Source organism: Panonychus citri, unplaced genomic scaffold (assembly GCF_014898815.1).
Source record: "Panonychus citri isolate SS breed McGregor unplaced genomic scaffold, ASM1489881v1 Contig00125, whole genome shotgun sequence".
Lineage (NCBI taxonomy): Eukaryota > Metazoa > Arthropoda > Arachnida > Trombidiformes > Tetranychidae > Panonychus > Panonychus citri.
In genome coordinates, this window is record NW_026515530.1 from 205,946 (window position 1) to 222,623 (window position 16,678).

General features: G+C 32.0%; 2 protein-coding genes across 2 annotated transcripts in view; one reads left to right on the forward strand and one right to left on the reverse strand.

The window, feature by feature from the left end:
• Positions 1 to 16,678, reverse strand: part of LOC128390700 (uncharacterized) — a 110,939-nt gene that overhangs the window by 49,922 nt on the left and 44,339 nt on the right. The gene's annotated exons all lie outside the window — the stretch shown is intronic.
• Positions 7,215 to 9,659, forward strand: LOC128390699 (putative elongator complex protein 1). The gene is made up of 2 exons (XM_053350453.1): positions 7,215 to 9,104; positions 9,195 to 9,659. The coding sequence occupies exons 1-2, from the start codon at positions 7,226 to 7,228 to the stop codon at positions 9,260 to 9,262; spliced, it is 1,947 nt and encodes a 648-aa protein (XP_053206428.1). The 5' UTR covers positions 7,215 to 7,225; the 3' UTR covers positions 9,263 to 9,659.

A 16,678-nucleotide genomic window follows, 5' to 3' on the forward strand; every position in this document is an offset into this window, starting at 1 on the left:
TACTTCTCTTTCTTTTTCTTCTTCTACAGAATCGACTCTGAACAATTGCAGGGTAACAATCATGTTGAAAGTTAATTTTACGGATAAAGACATTTATCACTTCACTGCTTGTGCCATCATCATGATGATATTTTCTTTATAAATTCAATGAAGGAAATTTTTTTTCATCTTCCACCTCCTCCCTTTCATAAGCGACTCCCACACGATTGATCATCCAAAGGCAGTGGGACACGGATTTTTTTCCCACTTCCTTGCATTCATCATCTTTTTCATCATTTTAATAGTCACAATATACTAATATGACTAAAGTGATTACTCGCATTTCCTGATCTTCCACCCTCTTCTCCACCCACAGATTCATCTTCACTCTGTGAATTAGGATCATGAGAGAGAGAGAGAGAGAGAGAGAGAGAGAGAGAGAGAGAGAGAGAGCAAGATCTTCCATCAAAGAAATAAAATGTTGACTAAATACATTGACCCTGTCATAGACACAGAATATCCAGTTGATTGTTGGTTATCATGATGATTGAGAAGCTGATAAACATGAAAAAAAGTTTCAACTGCTGAATCGAAGGGAAATAAAAGAAAATTCTGATTATTCGTAACTTTTTTTTATCGTTTAGCTAATTTTTTTTCTCCATCTCCTGAATCTCGATTATTTGCTCAACTCTGATTAATACAAGTAAACATTACGAATCTCTGATTGAAAGGGAGTGTTGACAAAATGTACGATGATTATCATGATAATCACCATGTGATATAATGATGACGAAGATACTTGAAACAATAGGATTGAATTAATTAACTTGTTTTAAGTTACGAGGGGAAAGAAGTTTGATTCCAAAGTCGATGTGCTTTTTTTTGTTTCCTCATGAATTTTTGTCTCAATTCAGCAGAATTTTCACTCTAATTATCAAACTAAATCTATTGACACAAATTCTCATTGTTATTAGTTGAATTAATTCCCAATTAATCAAATTATCAGCAAGTCTTAATGAGGATTGAAAAGAAAATCAATGACATTTTAATTTGAATCGGAAGATTATTTTTGTTTCTCACTCAATTGAATCGATTATTGGTTTAAACCTTCATTGAAAATGAATGATTTCTCAGATTCTTTCAACATGTAACAATGTTTATATTTTATTAGTAAAAGTGTAAATCATGTGAAGAAAGTAAATCATAAAAGTTTGTCGATAGGGAGAAAAAATTTTCCAAGGCAAAGTATCCGAATGAAATGAATAAAATCTTCCCCATGTAATAGTATTATTATCAGAAAAAGAGCAGAACCGCGAGAGAGAGAGAGAGAGAATATATTGATATCTGTATCAGCAGAAATAAAGGTAAAAGTATTTTCTTCATCTTCTGCTGAACACACAGAGAATCCGAACAGAGATTCTGACAAAGAAGCAGAAAAATGTTACGAGTTTTACTTTCTTTCGAGCGATTGGAAGGGTTCATCTTCCCCCTGTCTCTCTTTCTATAATAAAGAGAATGAAAAATGAGACCAAAATAATAACAAGGTAGAGATCGAAAAGTGGGTGGAGTGGGTGGTAAAGAAGAGAAAATATCAAAACAAATAAACGTATTTTCCAGTAGAAGAGAAAAGCAGATAGGCGGAAATAGTGCAGAAAAGTAAAGTTTCCAATTGCTTTTTTCTGGTTATTTTGCTTTTTTTTCAGTGCAAAAAAATTTCCCACTCCCTGTCCTTTCACCTTCACCTAAGAGTTAGAGAGAGAGAGAGAGATACAAATATTATATTATCAAAATGTGATTGTAAAGTATTAGTAGATAAATTGAAGAAGACAAACTGAAAGAGAAAGATAAATATATTTCAACATCGATTGGTCCATTAAACCATAAAACTGATAACATTTTACATTGGGAGAGGGAGAGAGAGAGAGAAAGAGAGTCAACCACATCACGTCTCACTCACATTTAGTAGTTTTTGTCATCCTCATCATCATTATCATCATTTAACTCAAGAGTTTGATAGAAAGTAAGAAAGAAAAAAGTTGTTCTCTTCGTTGTGATTAAAGTGGGTGGGAGGAGTGAGAAGAGGAAGTTGAAAATTGATAGTTGATGAAAAAAAAGACTCGAGAAATTTGAACATTTGGAGAGTCAATTTGATAAGACAGCTGATTATGATATTCGAGTCCATGTGAGATAAAAATGGACACATCGATTGAAAGAAAAGGATTGGAGGTGGAAAAGGAAATGAAGGATTTTTATGTTCATGAGTTTGTAGCTTCAAACTTATCAAGAAAAAAATATCTATGAAATGATAACTTAAGATGGAGAGAAAATTAGAACAGATGAGAATCTGGATTTGATCTGGAGAGTGAGGCGAGATAGAAGATGAAGATGATATTTTATCCTGAATTTACTGAAGATGAGGAAATGATTTGGGCAACTAATGAAGCGTCATTTGATGATGATGATTAAGAATCTATCGTCATCATAATCATCAGTATGAAGATGGAAAAGTAAATATAACTCTGGTTCGAAGAAGGCAGAGAAAAAAATTTCTGTTGATGTCATTTACAGAGAAAGAAAGAAAGAAAGAGAGAGAGAGATGATAAAGTCTATGATTCTGAATGAAGATAAAAATGATGAGGAAGATGAAGAAAGATATAATTTGGGTAACGCCCGGATGTTGAATATATAGTTCTTAATGTACACTTCCTTGTTAGCGAAAAAAATATTGCTTCTCATCATATTTTTTTCTCTTCTCTTCTCCATCATCATCATGATAAATCTCATAGTGATTCCACCATCTACATGAGATTCTGTTGGTTCTCCAATGATTTTTTTTCTCCCTTCGAAAAAGAGAAACAAACTTTCACCTCAATCACTCCTTTCTCTCTCTCTCTCTCAATCCGTTTTTTTAACATTCTGTTTGCATTATCTCAATCATGAATTCGAGTTGAAAGTCATTCTCATCATTTTATTCGGAAATTTTTGTGTATGGAAAAATCAAACATGAAAAGAGAGAAAAAATGACCATGATAAAAGTACAACAATTCTCGTGAACTGTTCAGATGAAAATAAGATGAAGATGGAAGGAAGATGATGACATGAAATGTTCATGGAAAATTCGTCTTGACCAATACAATCTATCAATCAACATCCACATCATACACAACCCATATGATCACAATTGACTGATCATCATGAAACATTTGAACAAAAAAAACTCCAAACTAACCTTCATGTTAATTCATTGAAATAATTTACAAAGTTTATCTGGAAAACTTCAATATCTTCAACAAAACTGACCATCTCTCTCTCCCTGCTCATCTTTCACTCAAGCTCATATTTGGATGATAATTTAATACACTGTTTGTATACAAATGTTATAACCCAGATACGAAAAAAAACCAAGTGAAACAAATTAATTTGATATCATTATGAAAGTAAAAACCAATATAATAGATTACATTGAGATACTGTCCAGTTACTTATGGATTGGTCACTCATGGCTATGTATCCATCAACATGCTTAAGGGTGTCCATGCAATACTTATATAAATTGCAACATTTGACTCTCAATGATTATGATCCTCCTCCTACACTTTGTTTAACTTTCTTAAACCAAAGAAATCTGTTCATCTTTCAGGTTCAATATCATCATCGGAAATGTAGTGAATCCCATGAAACATCAACCACCATCATTATCATCTTACACTCCCACCTTTACCTCCTCCTCCTCCACTTCTTATTGTCCAGTATGTTGGCTCCTCTCGCTGGTCAAGGAAAGATGAAAATCCTCTCCCAATAACTCTCTCTCTCTCTCTCTCTCTCTCTCTCAACCACATGAATCACAGGGAGATGTTGATAATTGCTCTGTAAGCGTAAATTGAAACCCACTGACCATCAATCTCAACATAATATCAATATAATATATGATTCAGTGAATCAAAATCAGAATCTTTGAGAAAAACCTGAGTGAAAAATCATAAGCCAATAACTTACCTCTTTAATTCAGCTTCTTAATAGTTGTTTTCATCATGATAATTAGTCTTAATTACTTACAATGTATCCTATGAAATGATTGAAATACTTTCTGCCTTGCAATCATAAGAGAAATCAAATTGTCACTAATAATATGTGATAATCAATTTGGTTCAGAGAATGATAATAAATTAGACTTTTACAACACTTGGAACAGGAAAATCATGTTAATTTAGTTATCTTAATGTTGAGCAATGAAATAATTGTGTAAACAATCATTAACTATTGGTCAGTTGATTCATTATTAATATTATCAAATGTTCATTATCATGTTAACCTCTAATTGCTTAGAAATCATCAGCATTTGAAATAATAAAAGGCAAACTTATCCTTTTTGTTTTATGATTAAGGTAAACAATCAAATGATAATAATGGAATAACCTTGTCATTGACCTTTATTCATGTCAACAGTTTATGATTGTAAATATCAGAGGGGAAAAACCATTGGAATTATATTATTAGACATCATGTCTTTTGGAACTGATTATCATGGATTAGAAACGCAAATTAGTTGCCCAAGTCTATCAGAATATTGATCCACTGATCATCATTATCATCGAGATGAATCAACAACATTTACATGGATGAAGAAACAATCAACTGAACCTCAATGAGCTTAGTTATCATTATTATCACCATGGATTGTAAAGAACTGAGCATTGACCATTAGAAGAAAAAAAATTTCGATTCCTAAGAATGTTCATTCAATGAATGGAACTTGATTTAATCATTTTCACAATTTTCGTTCTCCTTGTTATCATTTCTCTCTCTCCATCTCTTCATCTCTCCACCCACTTCCCACCAACACCCTTGTCAAATTAAATTGCTCGTAAAGTGTTAGCTTATTCAATCAATGGTCGATGCTGTTGTTGATATTATTGTTTCTCATTCCCTGATAACATGGAGTTGAATTTTCTTCATACTATCATTAAGTTACACCGAGTATCTCAATCTGAACACTAATTATTTTCTCTCTTTCTTTCATCTTCCCTGATAAATACTATTAAATGTTCACCAAGTAACCAATATCTTCCTGATTTTTTCTTTCTCTTATTTGTAACATTCTTCTTGTTCAATAAATAGAGCTCAGAGTTGTAGAATAATAAAGGTTTCACTCAGTTTCTCTGATTCTCGGTATCATCTTCATGAATTCTTGTTGATTACTACTAACAATTTTTATCTTCTAATAATCATCATCAATTATCTCTCTGTTAAAAAACAACATCACTAACCATAATAATCGAAGAGAGAGAGAGAGAGAATTGTTGATTGCGTGATACCATGAAACTCATGAAACTGGAACGAAGACAATGTTGAGCAAAAACTTTTTTTTTCTCGATTTAGAATAGTTTTCTTCTGTTATTTTCATTGTTTCTTTATTATTTCAAACTTGAAACTTCATGAAACGATCATGATCATGATGATGAGTAATGATAATGAAGATAATCAAGTAAAAATTACAAAGGTGAAACATTTTGATAACAGGAAGATGAGTTCTGAAAACAAAAGTTTCGATTTATCAAAAAAAAAACGAAAAATCAAAAAGAAAATAACTTTTATTCTTACAGATTCGACTGGTAAATGACTAATGAACTTTCGGATAAAAAAGTTCATTCTAAAATCATTCACTATTATCTACAATCATCATCAACACAAAGATACAAAGTTGTATATAAACATATAAATGGTAAAGATAATCAGTCAAATATAATAGATGATGATTTAACTAACATCAATTTCATGGGGAAAATTGAGTTTCTCTCAACAGAAACATAATGATGAAAAACTATTGTTATGGTTTAAAGTTCAACTGAAATTCATGTAATACAAACATGTTAAGTGTCAATACTGATCATTGAAACTCATGAAGAACATCATGTAACAATTGAGCAATAGAATTGAATTGAGAAACTATTATTATCACTTCCAATTGTTTACGATTCTGTTTTTATCTGTAATTTTTCATTATTCCCCACGAAAATCATCATCATGAAATAAGAACAGAAAATATATCAACAATGTATCACTTTGAACATCAAATTTTGTCACCAACTTTTTGTGCTTTGATTAAAATCAACTGAATTTTTGGTCAATTTGATTGTCCAGTTTAACTTTCCATTCAATTTATCACTGAAGTGATAATTTTCTTCAAGAAATTCCAGAGAACCACCATGAAAGATAATAAGTGTTTATTGGATAAACTGAATGTCTTGTGGTTATAATTAAAAGCTTTTATCCTTGGTTATTAGTCTCAGCATCATTATCATCATCATGATAAAATGGTATTAAGGTTTGGGTGGGAATTGATTTAGTTTCAATCATTGGATTGTATTGGTTGGTGGGTTTTGTGATTTTTTTTGCTCTTCAGGTTAAATGATTGGATTTATGAATCTATTGCTGAATCAGAGACAATGTAATCATCTGTCCGTCATCTAGAATTGCCCTGAAAGTCTCTCCCATGTATCATGGTTTTCCAATAAATCAGATATGATACAATAATCTAGTTCTGGTTCAGCTTAAGGGCTAATTGATGGTCAATTCAATGGGCAGATGATTGTGATTATTTATTAATCGTAATAAAAATCAAATCCAAGCAAAGGAAAAACTCCCCATTGGTTATTCAATATCACCATGATTGCCCTTGAGCATCATGGTGAAAGTTAGTTGATTATATTTGATTTCAAAATGATTAATAACTTATTATCAAATCGTTGAGGAAATAATAATAATAATAATCATGATCACATCAACTTTTATTCAACTATCAAAGTTTGGATACAATTAATATGAGAAAGTTAGTTAACAATATTTATTATTGTATAACTTTAATTAATGGTCATCATTAATTATCCCACTGATGATGGTCATCTGTTTGAAATGATTAACTGAAAAACTGTGAATGACATTTATTGCTGATTGAATTGGGTTGATTAGATATTTTATTTTTCTAGATTGAGACAATCAAAAATGATGAACATGAGGATTCATGATAAAAATTTTCTGTTTATTGGTGGAAAACAAAATATCATGATAAAGAAAAAAGCTGAATCAAAACAATGAATTAATTGAACTGTAGGTTAAATCAGAAGAAACAAAATGATTTGTAAGATTAATCACAATTAATGGAAGAAGAGAGAGAGAGAAAGAAAAAAAGTATATTAAATGATTGCCGAAGACAACATGATAACATGATTATTTGGACGATTATTTCATGAGTGAAGTTTTACCAACGGGCTTGGATCCAAGAGATGAACCTCGAAGCATTGAGAGAAGATCAAAACTTGTAATTTCTATCCAAGAAGATGCTCGAGTTATCCTTCAAATGCCCAGAGGGAATCTGGAATCAATTCATCCTCGAGTTATACTATTGGACCTTTTGAAGCAACTTTTGTCTAATAAACAATTTGGAATTGCATTTAATATGATGAAACGTCATCGAATTAATCTAAATCTATTGGTTGATCATGAATTCAAAAATTTCACAGAAAATGTAGAAACTTTAATCAGCCAAATAGGAAGTGATGTTCAAGATATTTGTCTCTTTTTATCTGAACTATCGAGTGAGCAAATAACTCGGTCTATGTATAAATATGCTTATCTTGAAGAGTGTTCAAGTTCAAACAAATTGGCTCTCGTTTGCTCCGAAATGAGAAAAGTAATGACGCAAATGGACCCAGAACGTTATTTCATCCCCATCCTGGTGACTTTCGTCAAAGATGATCCACCTCAAATTGGTCAAGCTTTGAAGATGATTTTCGACAAAGGAACCGGAAAAGTTCAAGACGAAGCTCTTAGATACCTTAACTATCTAATCGACATTGAAAAGCTTTACAAAGAAGCTCTTGGAACATATGATTTTGATATTTTTCTCATGGTCGCTGCAAAATCCAACAAAGACCCGAAAGAATATCATGCCTATCTTAATAAACTTCGAGCTTACGAGAATCCCTATTATCGACAATTTAAGATTGACGTTGATCTTAAAAGGAATGAAAAAGCTTTGGTCAATATGAACAGTTTAACCAGTGACGATCATCGTGATGAATGTTTAAATTTCATCAAGAACAACAAACTCTTTTGGTCAGCAGTTAAAATCATATCACCGACTCATCCATGGATACAAAGTATTTGGGAAATGTTTGCTGACTACCTGTTGATTAAACGATACTACGAAGAGGCCGGTATTGCCTATCAAAAGGCTAAATCAATTACCAATGCAATTAAAGCTTATCAGTTATCGGAAAATTGGCAAATAGCAATTGAACTTGCGTTCTCATTAGAGGATTACGATTGTATCTCATTGTGCCGATTATTTGTTACCCGATTACTGACCGATAATAAACACTTGGATGCTGCTTATATACAAGAAAATTACCTTAAAGATAAACACGCCGCCATTTATACGCTAATTAAAGGTCACCATTGGGGTGAGGCCAACAGGCTACTAGGAATGGAACCAAGTGGAACTAAAATCTATAATGTTATCAAAAGTACTTTGGAAGATGAATTAGCAAGAGAAGCGTTTATTTTCCTTTCGGTTGTTAGTGAAAAACGATCTGAATTGGAAGCGAAAATTGATCGATTAAAGTTTGTCGAGGAGACGAAACAAAAAACTTTAGAAAACGAGGACAATCTAGTGGATGACGAACATGATCTATTTTCTGATACATCTTCCATTTCTGATTCTTCATCAGTCTCATCAAACTCACGATCAGCTAAATCCAAAGGTGATGTGATCTCATTAGCCACTCGAAAGACTCGTCATAAGAATAAGAAACACTTGAAGAAATATTCCCTCAAGGAAGGAAGTGCCAATGAAGATTTCGCTCTTCGTAAATTGATAAAGGAAATGATTGAAAGTTGTATCGCCTTAACGGAAGAAGCTAAATCTTTGATTCGTTGGTTATTTTTTTATGATAAATGTGAAGACGCTTCTTGGTGTCAAACTGATTTATCGGCACTTCTTGATTTTATCGAAACTCAGGTTAAAATAATCTGGCCTGACCCCGAAGAATCTATTCAATCGCTCGATCAAACGCCGATCAATAAAATCAAAAGAGCTCAAAGTTTAGCATCTCGATGTTTAAAAGGTAAACTTCAATTTCGATTCTTAATCAATTGTCTCTCCTACTATTCGAAAACAATTTATTAATCATTGTGTTCTTTTTAATCACTTTTAGATCCTGAATCATTTGTTCCTCCAAAATTGACCTGTAAACCCTGGAAATTAGCATTACTTCAGGATTAATCTTTTCATGCCAACAATTAACACTCGAATTGATTTTTTTTCGCTCTTCCAATATTTTGGTTATTCGCTGTTGTTACAATTTTATCTGATTGAATTGGATTTACACTCTCACCATTAAATTAGTAGTTTGATTGATTATTAACTGTTAATCTTTCAATTGAAACTATTTTGTCTAACCTGATAAAAGATTGTGATTTTCAAGGTTTCTTATTAACAACTTGGTTTTCAATTTACCGTCTCTTTTTGTAACAATTAACTCATTAACTTTTTTCAATAACTTGAATGTTTATTGGAAAAAATTACTTTTGTAATACTTATTGAATGTGTATTGATTTGGATACAAAGAAAATCAATGCTAAGTGAGGTACAATAAATTAATCGATTGACAAATTGAAAACATCATTGTATTGGAATAAATATCAAAGGTAATTGGATCAAATTATTGGTACTCATTCTTGTCTAACTTGGAGCCTCAATCTTACCACCACGACCGATGTTAAGACTTGTACCGATGCAAACCAGTGAGCGAAAGGTGATGCAAGTGACCATTAATTGAGATCACTCGTAAGCCTCGCGACAGCTTCATCGGCAACGTACAACTGAACTTTTTACAAGAAAAAAACACAGATTATTTGCTAATCAATGGATGGTGTGGTTGCTGTGCTACATGAATGGACGAAATCACCAAATTATACCAATAAAACATTCGTATCGGAGTTTATTCCTAAAATATACTTTCACTGCGAAAAGCAAATAGCAAAACCCGAATGTGAACGCATAACTTATTCTCTAACTACTAAAGAGAATTCCAAAGAATTAGAAATTCTCAAAAAAGAAGCAATCAAACGTAACGATAGTTCGAATATCCACATTTTCTCTCTTTTGGCGCCAACAGAACCGATTCATAGCATCATAGCATATTCTGCATTTCCTTTGATAGAATATCTGATTTATGCTGGAAGTGTATTGGGTCTTTGGTTTGGATTCTCGATATTCGATGGACTAATCAATGGATTTGGCTTCAAACTATTGCGTGAACTTTAGCAGTTGCTTGGGTTGATAAATTATAAATTTGATCCAAAAAACTAAATGATATTAAACTAATACCCTCATCAATAAATTCATAATTCAGCTTGAAATACTGAGAGAGCATGGAAAGAAGAAATAGATAGATAGAGAAAGAGTGAGTGAGAGAGAGAGAGAGAGACAGAGAGAGAGATCATACCTAGAAAACAAAGTGTAAGTTAAGATGATAGACTCCGTAGTCAGTAAGGCTTTTGACATAATTTGAGAAATTTATTGCTGAAAATTGAAATTATCATTTCATTGATTTTGATTTGTATTGAAGATGAAATATAACAAATTAATTTCCTTTAAATTCATCTGTTTAATTGGTTGTTTGATTCAATTTTACATTATTACGAAAGAATATTTTAGTTTCAAAGTTAGAAATGATGTCTCATTCGAGTATCCAACGTATGTGGAGTTACCCGCAATCGATTTTCGAGTTCCACTTACAACGATTGTTAATTTCACGGAATTATGTTACTGGTATCCAGAAGAAATGCTAAATCTAACTGAAAATAGTTACGATAGAAACAGCAATAAATCAATTGATATTAATTGTGAAAATGCTACTTTTGATCGTATAAATTTTGAAAGATATTCGGTGAAATTTATCACGTTAGGAGATGTTATTGACATTGCCCCTAACTCTCAATTCGGATACATTTTATATTGGAATCTTTATCAGCCTATCAACTTACCAGCACTTAAAATGTGTCGAGAACAATATTACCTGAATGCTTACGCCATCTTCTATAGAATTGTGTGTAAGAAAAATAACGAAACAATGAAACTGAATAAGATTGAAATCTCTGATGCTGGCAAATATTTTCTTCTCAATTTAAAACTAGAAATTCCCTTTGGAATACGATTCAGTGATAGTAATTTAGCGCCGAGCGTTGCCGCTGAGTCTTATGTCACTTTGAATTCGCGGAAAGCTTCTAATGTCATCAAATATGAGAAGATTACTCATAAGTCGCTTGAATATCCATACGAAACTAATTGTCGTCATTATGACAGAATTGCAACTTTACAAAAATGCATCAATGCACATACATTAATGTATGTATTATGGATTATGTATCAATTGATACATAATCCAGGTCATTTAATTGGTTATGTTTTACACGAAGAGAAAATGTATGATCAGTATGCAAATTACACTTTTGATTTGACATTTAAAAAGGAAGTATATCGAGAATGCCTTGAAAAAGTTCGAGATCCTGAATGTGAACATAATACTTATATTACAACTTTGATCGAGGATCGAGCTCTAACTCGGCTTTATAAAAAATTTTTACAAAGTAAAAGAAATTTACCTTTAAGCATAATATATCTAATGGCACCAACGGAGCCCATACATAATATCATCGCTTATCCAGCATTTCCTTTGGTTGATTATCTTATTTATATCGGAAGTATTTTGGGTCTTTGGTTTGGATTCTCGATCATTGATGGTTTTCAATTCAATGTCGCCAAACTTTTCATCAGCTCTGGGAAAACTTTTCTCAAGTTAACTAAATCTATTTCCAATCATCTCATGAAAATTCTGGATGAGATGTAAATCAGATTGTACCTCTGAGGTACTACCTCAAGAGAGCAAAAAGCAAAAGCTGAGCAAAAATAACAATCTCGATACGATTACATGAATTGCCTCATTTACCATTGATAAATAATAAACCTGTAAGCCATTCATTAGATTTTGATTATGAACAAAAAATACAATCAAATCTTATACCTAATTGTTAGAAAGCTCAAATTATTCAAAGCTAATGGAGTGACTCGATTTCGCTTAAACAGTTTTGGCCTTTTTATTTCTGGCTCTTTTGATTATCTACGGGTTTTTATCAATTTTTCTAAATAAAATTCTTTTAGGGCTAAATCGGGCTTAGAGGGTCAGATTTCATCTGAATTTACTCCGTCAAATATTCAACAGATTCAAATTAACTTTAGCTGTTTTGATCTTATTATTGACACGGGAAATTAGTCACTCTGCTCATGGCGAAAAATATGAGTGATAGTGATTGAACTGTTGTGAACTGGGATATTCGTCATTAGATTATTTCAAAACACAGAATAGTTAATATTTATAAGATAATCTTGATTCTTTCATTAAGTCAATTGCTAAGTGAATCAATTCTAATTAATCAAGCTAAATAAAACTTATAAATGGAAAAGTTATCATTGGAAATCGTTGAAATCTCATCAATAGTCATTAATATTCAAATCTAATTGAATCAATACTTCTTTTAATTAAATTTCTTTTTAGATACAATACAATATGTACAATATACAGGGCGATTACGTTAAATTAACAGATTTGTTTTCGAATAACTTAAGAATGGCGAGTCGTTGACAATCAGATCGCAGTTATGGACTTGGGAGACATGGAATTTGTTTGACATCAAGTTCGAAACTGACCTTTTGGTAGGCCAAAAGTCCATGAATCGCTAGGCCAAAATTATCTGGTAAAATTTTGCGAAATATTTTGCTCTTTTTAAAGCCAGAAAAAAATGATTTCCGTTCTCAAAGCGAAATTCGGACGGACTTTTGGCCTGCCGAAAGGTCAGTTTCGAACTTGATGTCAAACAAATTCCCATGGTCTCCCAAGTCCATAACTGCGATCTGATCTTGTCAACGACTCGCCATTCTTAAGTTATTCCGAAAACAAATCTGTTAATTTAACGTAATCGCCCTGTATTAGATTTCGATTCCATTAAAGGTAAATTTATGTCTCATCTTGAAGTGAAACTATTGCAATTGTTAAAAACAGCAAAATAATTTTCACACTTTTAGTTTTTAATTATAATTGGAAAATTCTGATTCAGAATGAAAAACATATTCTCTAGACGAATTCTTATTAAATCGATTTGTTTGCTTGGGTGTTTGGCTCACTTATACGTGATAACTTCTGACTTTTTAGATTTCAAAGTTCGAAATGATGTAACATTTGAATATTCGGACACAGTCGAGTTACCAGCTATCGATATAAGAATACCGCTTACTACTTTCATGAACTCGACTGAGTTATGCTATCGTCACCCGGTTGAAATGGCTGAGTTAGATCAACGATTCAATGCTAAAAATGATACTTGGCTTGATAAGAGATTGCCAATGATTGAAAAATGCTCGATAGCGATCGCTGAGGCATTATATTGGAATCCAGTGATAATTTATTTCTTAACCTATGGTGACATCGTTAATCAATTTACAATGGAAAATTTTGACTATTCAATTCTGTGGAATATTGAGAAATCTATTGACTTAAAGAAAAATGGTCTATGTGAATCGAGCGTGCATCTTGATTCCTCTGCAGTTTACGTACGATTTTCGTGTAAAAAGAGGGGTAAAATATTGACACTCGAGCGAATTGAGCTTCTTGAAGGTGCCGCTTATGCATCTATTAAATTCAATTTCAAAGCGCCTTTTGGCATTCGCTTAAGCAATCGAAACCTAATGCCAAGTCAATTCGAGGAGGAATATGCAACTATTTATGGCAAAACATCAGCTCACTACCTAAAATATAAGAAAACTCTGGTCAAATCATTAGCATATCCTTATGAAACGAACTGCCGCAATTATGACCGGAGGAAAAGCCGCCAAATTTGTATATTCAATATTTATTCAAAAGAATTCAATGATACAGTGAATGCTTATCTGTTATCTCTTGCGAAAAAATCATCACCAAATGAGAATAAAACTTTCAATAATGCGTTTCTCGATAGAGTAAACAATCCCTGTGTAGAGAAAAATAAAAATCCTCAGTGCGAACGTATAACTTATTCCCTAACTATCAAAGAGAATTCCAAAGAATTAGAGATTCTCAAAAAAGAAGCATTGAAACGTAACGATAGCTCGAATATCCACATTTTCTCTCTTTTGGCGCCAACAGAACCGATTCATAGTATCATAGCATATTCTGCATTTCCTTTGATAGAATATCTGATTTATGCTGGAAGTGTATTGGGTCTTTGGTTTGGATTCTCGATATTCGATGGACTAATCAATGGATTTGGTTTCAAAATATTTGAAAAAATTCTTCTCTCCAATATTTGGAAACGATTGAAATCGATTATTGATCGAAATAAGATTTCATTTTTATTATCAAAAAATCGAAACAATCAAAGTGTAGCTAATCCTCCATTTTGGATATTCCATAAATGAAGATTGATTTTTCTCTTCAGAGTCACTGTCAGAGATCCTGCGTTTTCGGTATCAAGCGATCATTAAATAATTCAATTTATTCAATAATTCTGTAGTTGATTATGTTTTCTTTCAATCAATCTCTGTAAAGATCGAATGAATTGAGAAAAATTGTCAACATTTCAGTTACTGAGTTCAATAAAAAAAGATGAAGTTTCTATACAACAAATTAATTTTCTTTAAATTTATTTGTTTAATTGGTTGTTTGATTCAATTGTACATTATTACGAAAGAATATTTTAGTTTCAAAGTTCGAAATGATGTATCATTCGAGTATCCAACGTATGTGGAGTTACCAGCGTTTGATTTTCGAGTTCCACTTACAACGATTGTTAATTTGACGGAATTATGTTACTTGCATCAAGAAGAAATGCTAAATATTACTGGAAACAGTTACGATAGAAACATCAATGGATCAGGTTACATGGATTGCGAAAATGTGAATTTCGACCTTATAAATTTTGATGAATATTCAGTCAAGTTTATCACATTTGGAGATATTGCCAACATTTTTGGAAGATCTTATTTCGGTTTCGATATGATTTGGAAAGACTTTACCCGTTACCAAAATGAAAAGTGCAAAACAAAAGTTTATATGAATTCTTTCGCAATTTTTTATCGATTAGACTGCAGAGAAAACGGTAAAGTGATGACAGAGAGAACACTCGATGTTTCTGGAGTTGATGGTTATGGAGGCTTGCATATAACACTCAAAATACCATTCGGTGTACGATTCAGTGATTTCGCCTTAGCTCCAAGTGTATCGGCTGAATCTTATATCACAATAAGTGATCATAAGTCGGCTAACTATATAAGATATATTAAGATGAGCCAAAAATCACTTGAATTTCCTTATGAAACTAATTGTCGTCATTATGACAGAATTGCGACTTTACAAAAATGTATCAATGTCAATACATTGATTCATAATCCTGGTCATTTAGTTGGTTATGTTTTACACGAAGAGAAAATGTATGATAAGTATGAAAATCATACATTCGATTTAACTTTTAACGAGGAAATTTATCGAAATTGCCTTGAAAAAGTTCGAGATCCTGAATGTGAACATAACACTTTTACTATGACTTTGATTCAAAATGAACGGAAGACTAAAGTATATCAGAAATTTTTATTTACTGAAAAAAACCGGACTATGACTGTGTTTAACTTAAGGGCACCGATAGAGCCTGAACATAGAATCATAGCTTATCCAGCATTTTCTTTGGTCGATTATCTTATTTATATCGGAAGTATTTTGGGTCTTTGGTTCGGATTCTCAATTATTGACGGATTTCAATTCAATGTCGCCAAACTTTTCATCAGTTTTGGAAAAAATTTAATCAAGTTTGCTGAATCTCTTTCCAATCTTATCGTAAAGATTAAGTATGAGATTTAAATTGATTCTGTCATAGTCGAATTAGTTCCCATCTACACTAATTATCATGTCACGATTAACAACCATACGAATATCGACAGAAATCTCTCGTCTCACATTCATTGATTTCTCTGAATCTCTCATGTTAATTGAAATAAAAAGTTCATTCGACAATCTTAAGAAATAAAATAAAATTGAAAATTCGCACTCATTTGTTTTTATCAATCTATTAATGATTGAGCGCTCAAAGATCTTAACCTGTCCCAGGCACTGAGTTCGAAAAAGTTATCGAAACTCGTCTCACATGGAAAATACATGCTGAGAAACATTTAAAAGGGCTCTCAATCATCGAAACTACTTCTTGTGGATCAAATACCCCCTGATCACCCTAATAATTACATACATGTAGATTTAAGTAAATGATTACTTTAAAAAAAGAAATTCCTTTAATAAAGTCTAACTTTCGTTTAAAAGATATTAATTTTCAATTCGACATTAGTAATTGATCCCTCCAATCGTTTTTTTTTCATTTTAAGTCACATGTTCATTAGATTTGAGCTAAAAAATTTTTTAGAAATTTTAAAATTTTCTTTATTAACTTTTGTTAATTAACTTAATGAATTTTGACTTTAATTGTTGCTTATGAAGTTCTGAGAATTTTGATCAATGAAGGGCTACAATATGAGAGTGAATATGTCGCTGGTCTTGAACATTCACTAGAATGGAGACTAGAAGGAAATTTAATAGCTTTATCGCGATTTCATAAAAATGTT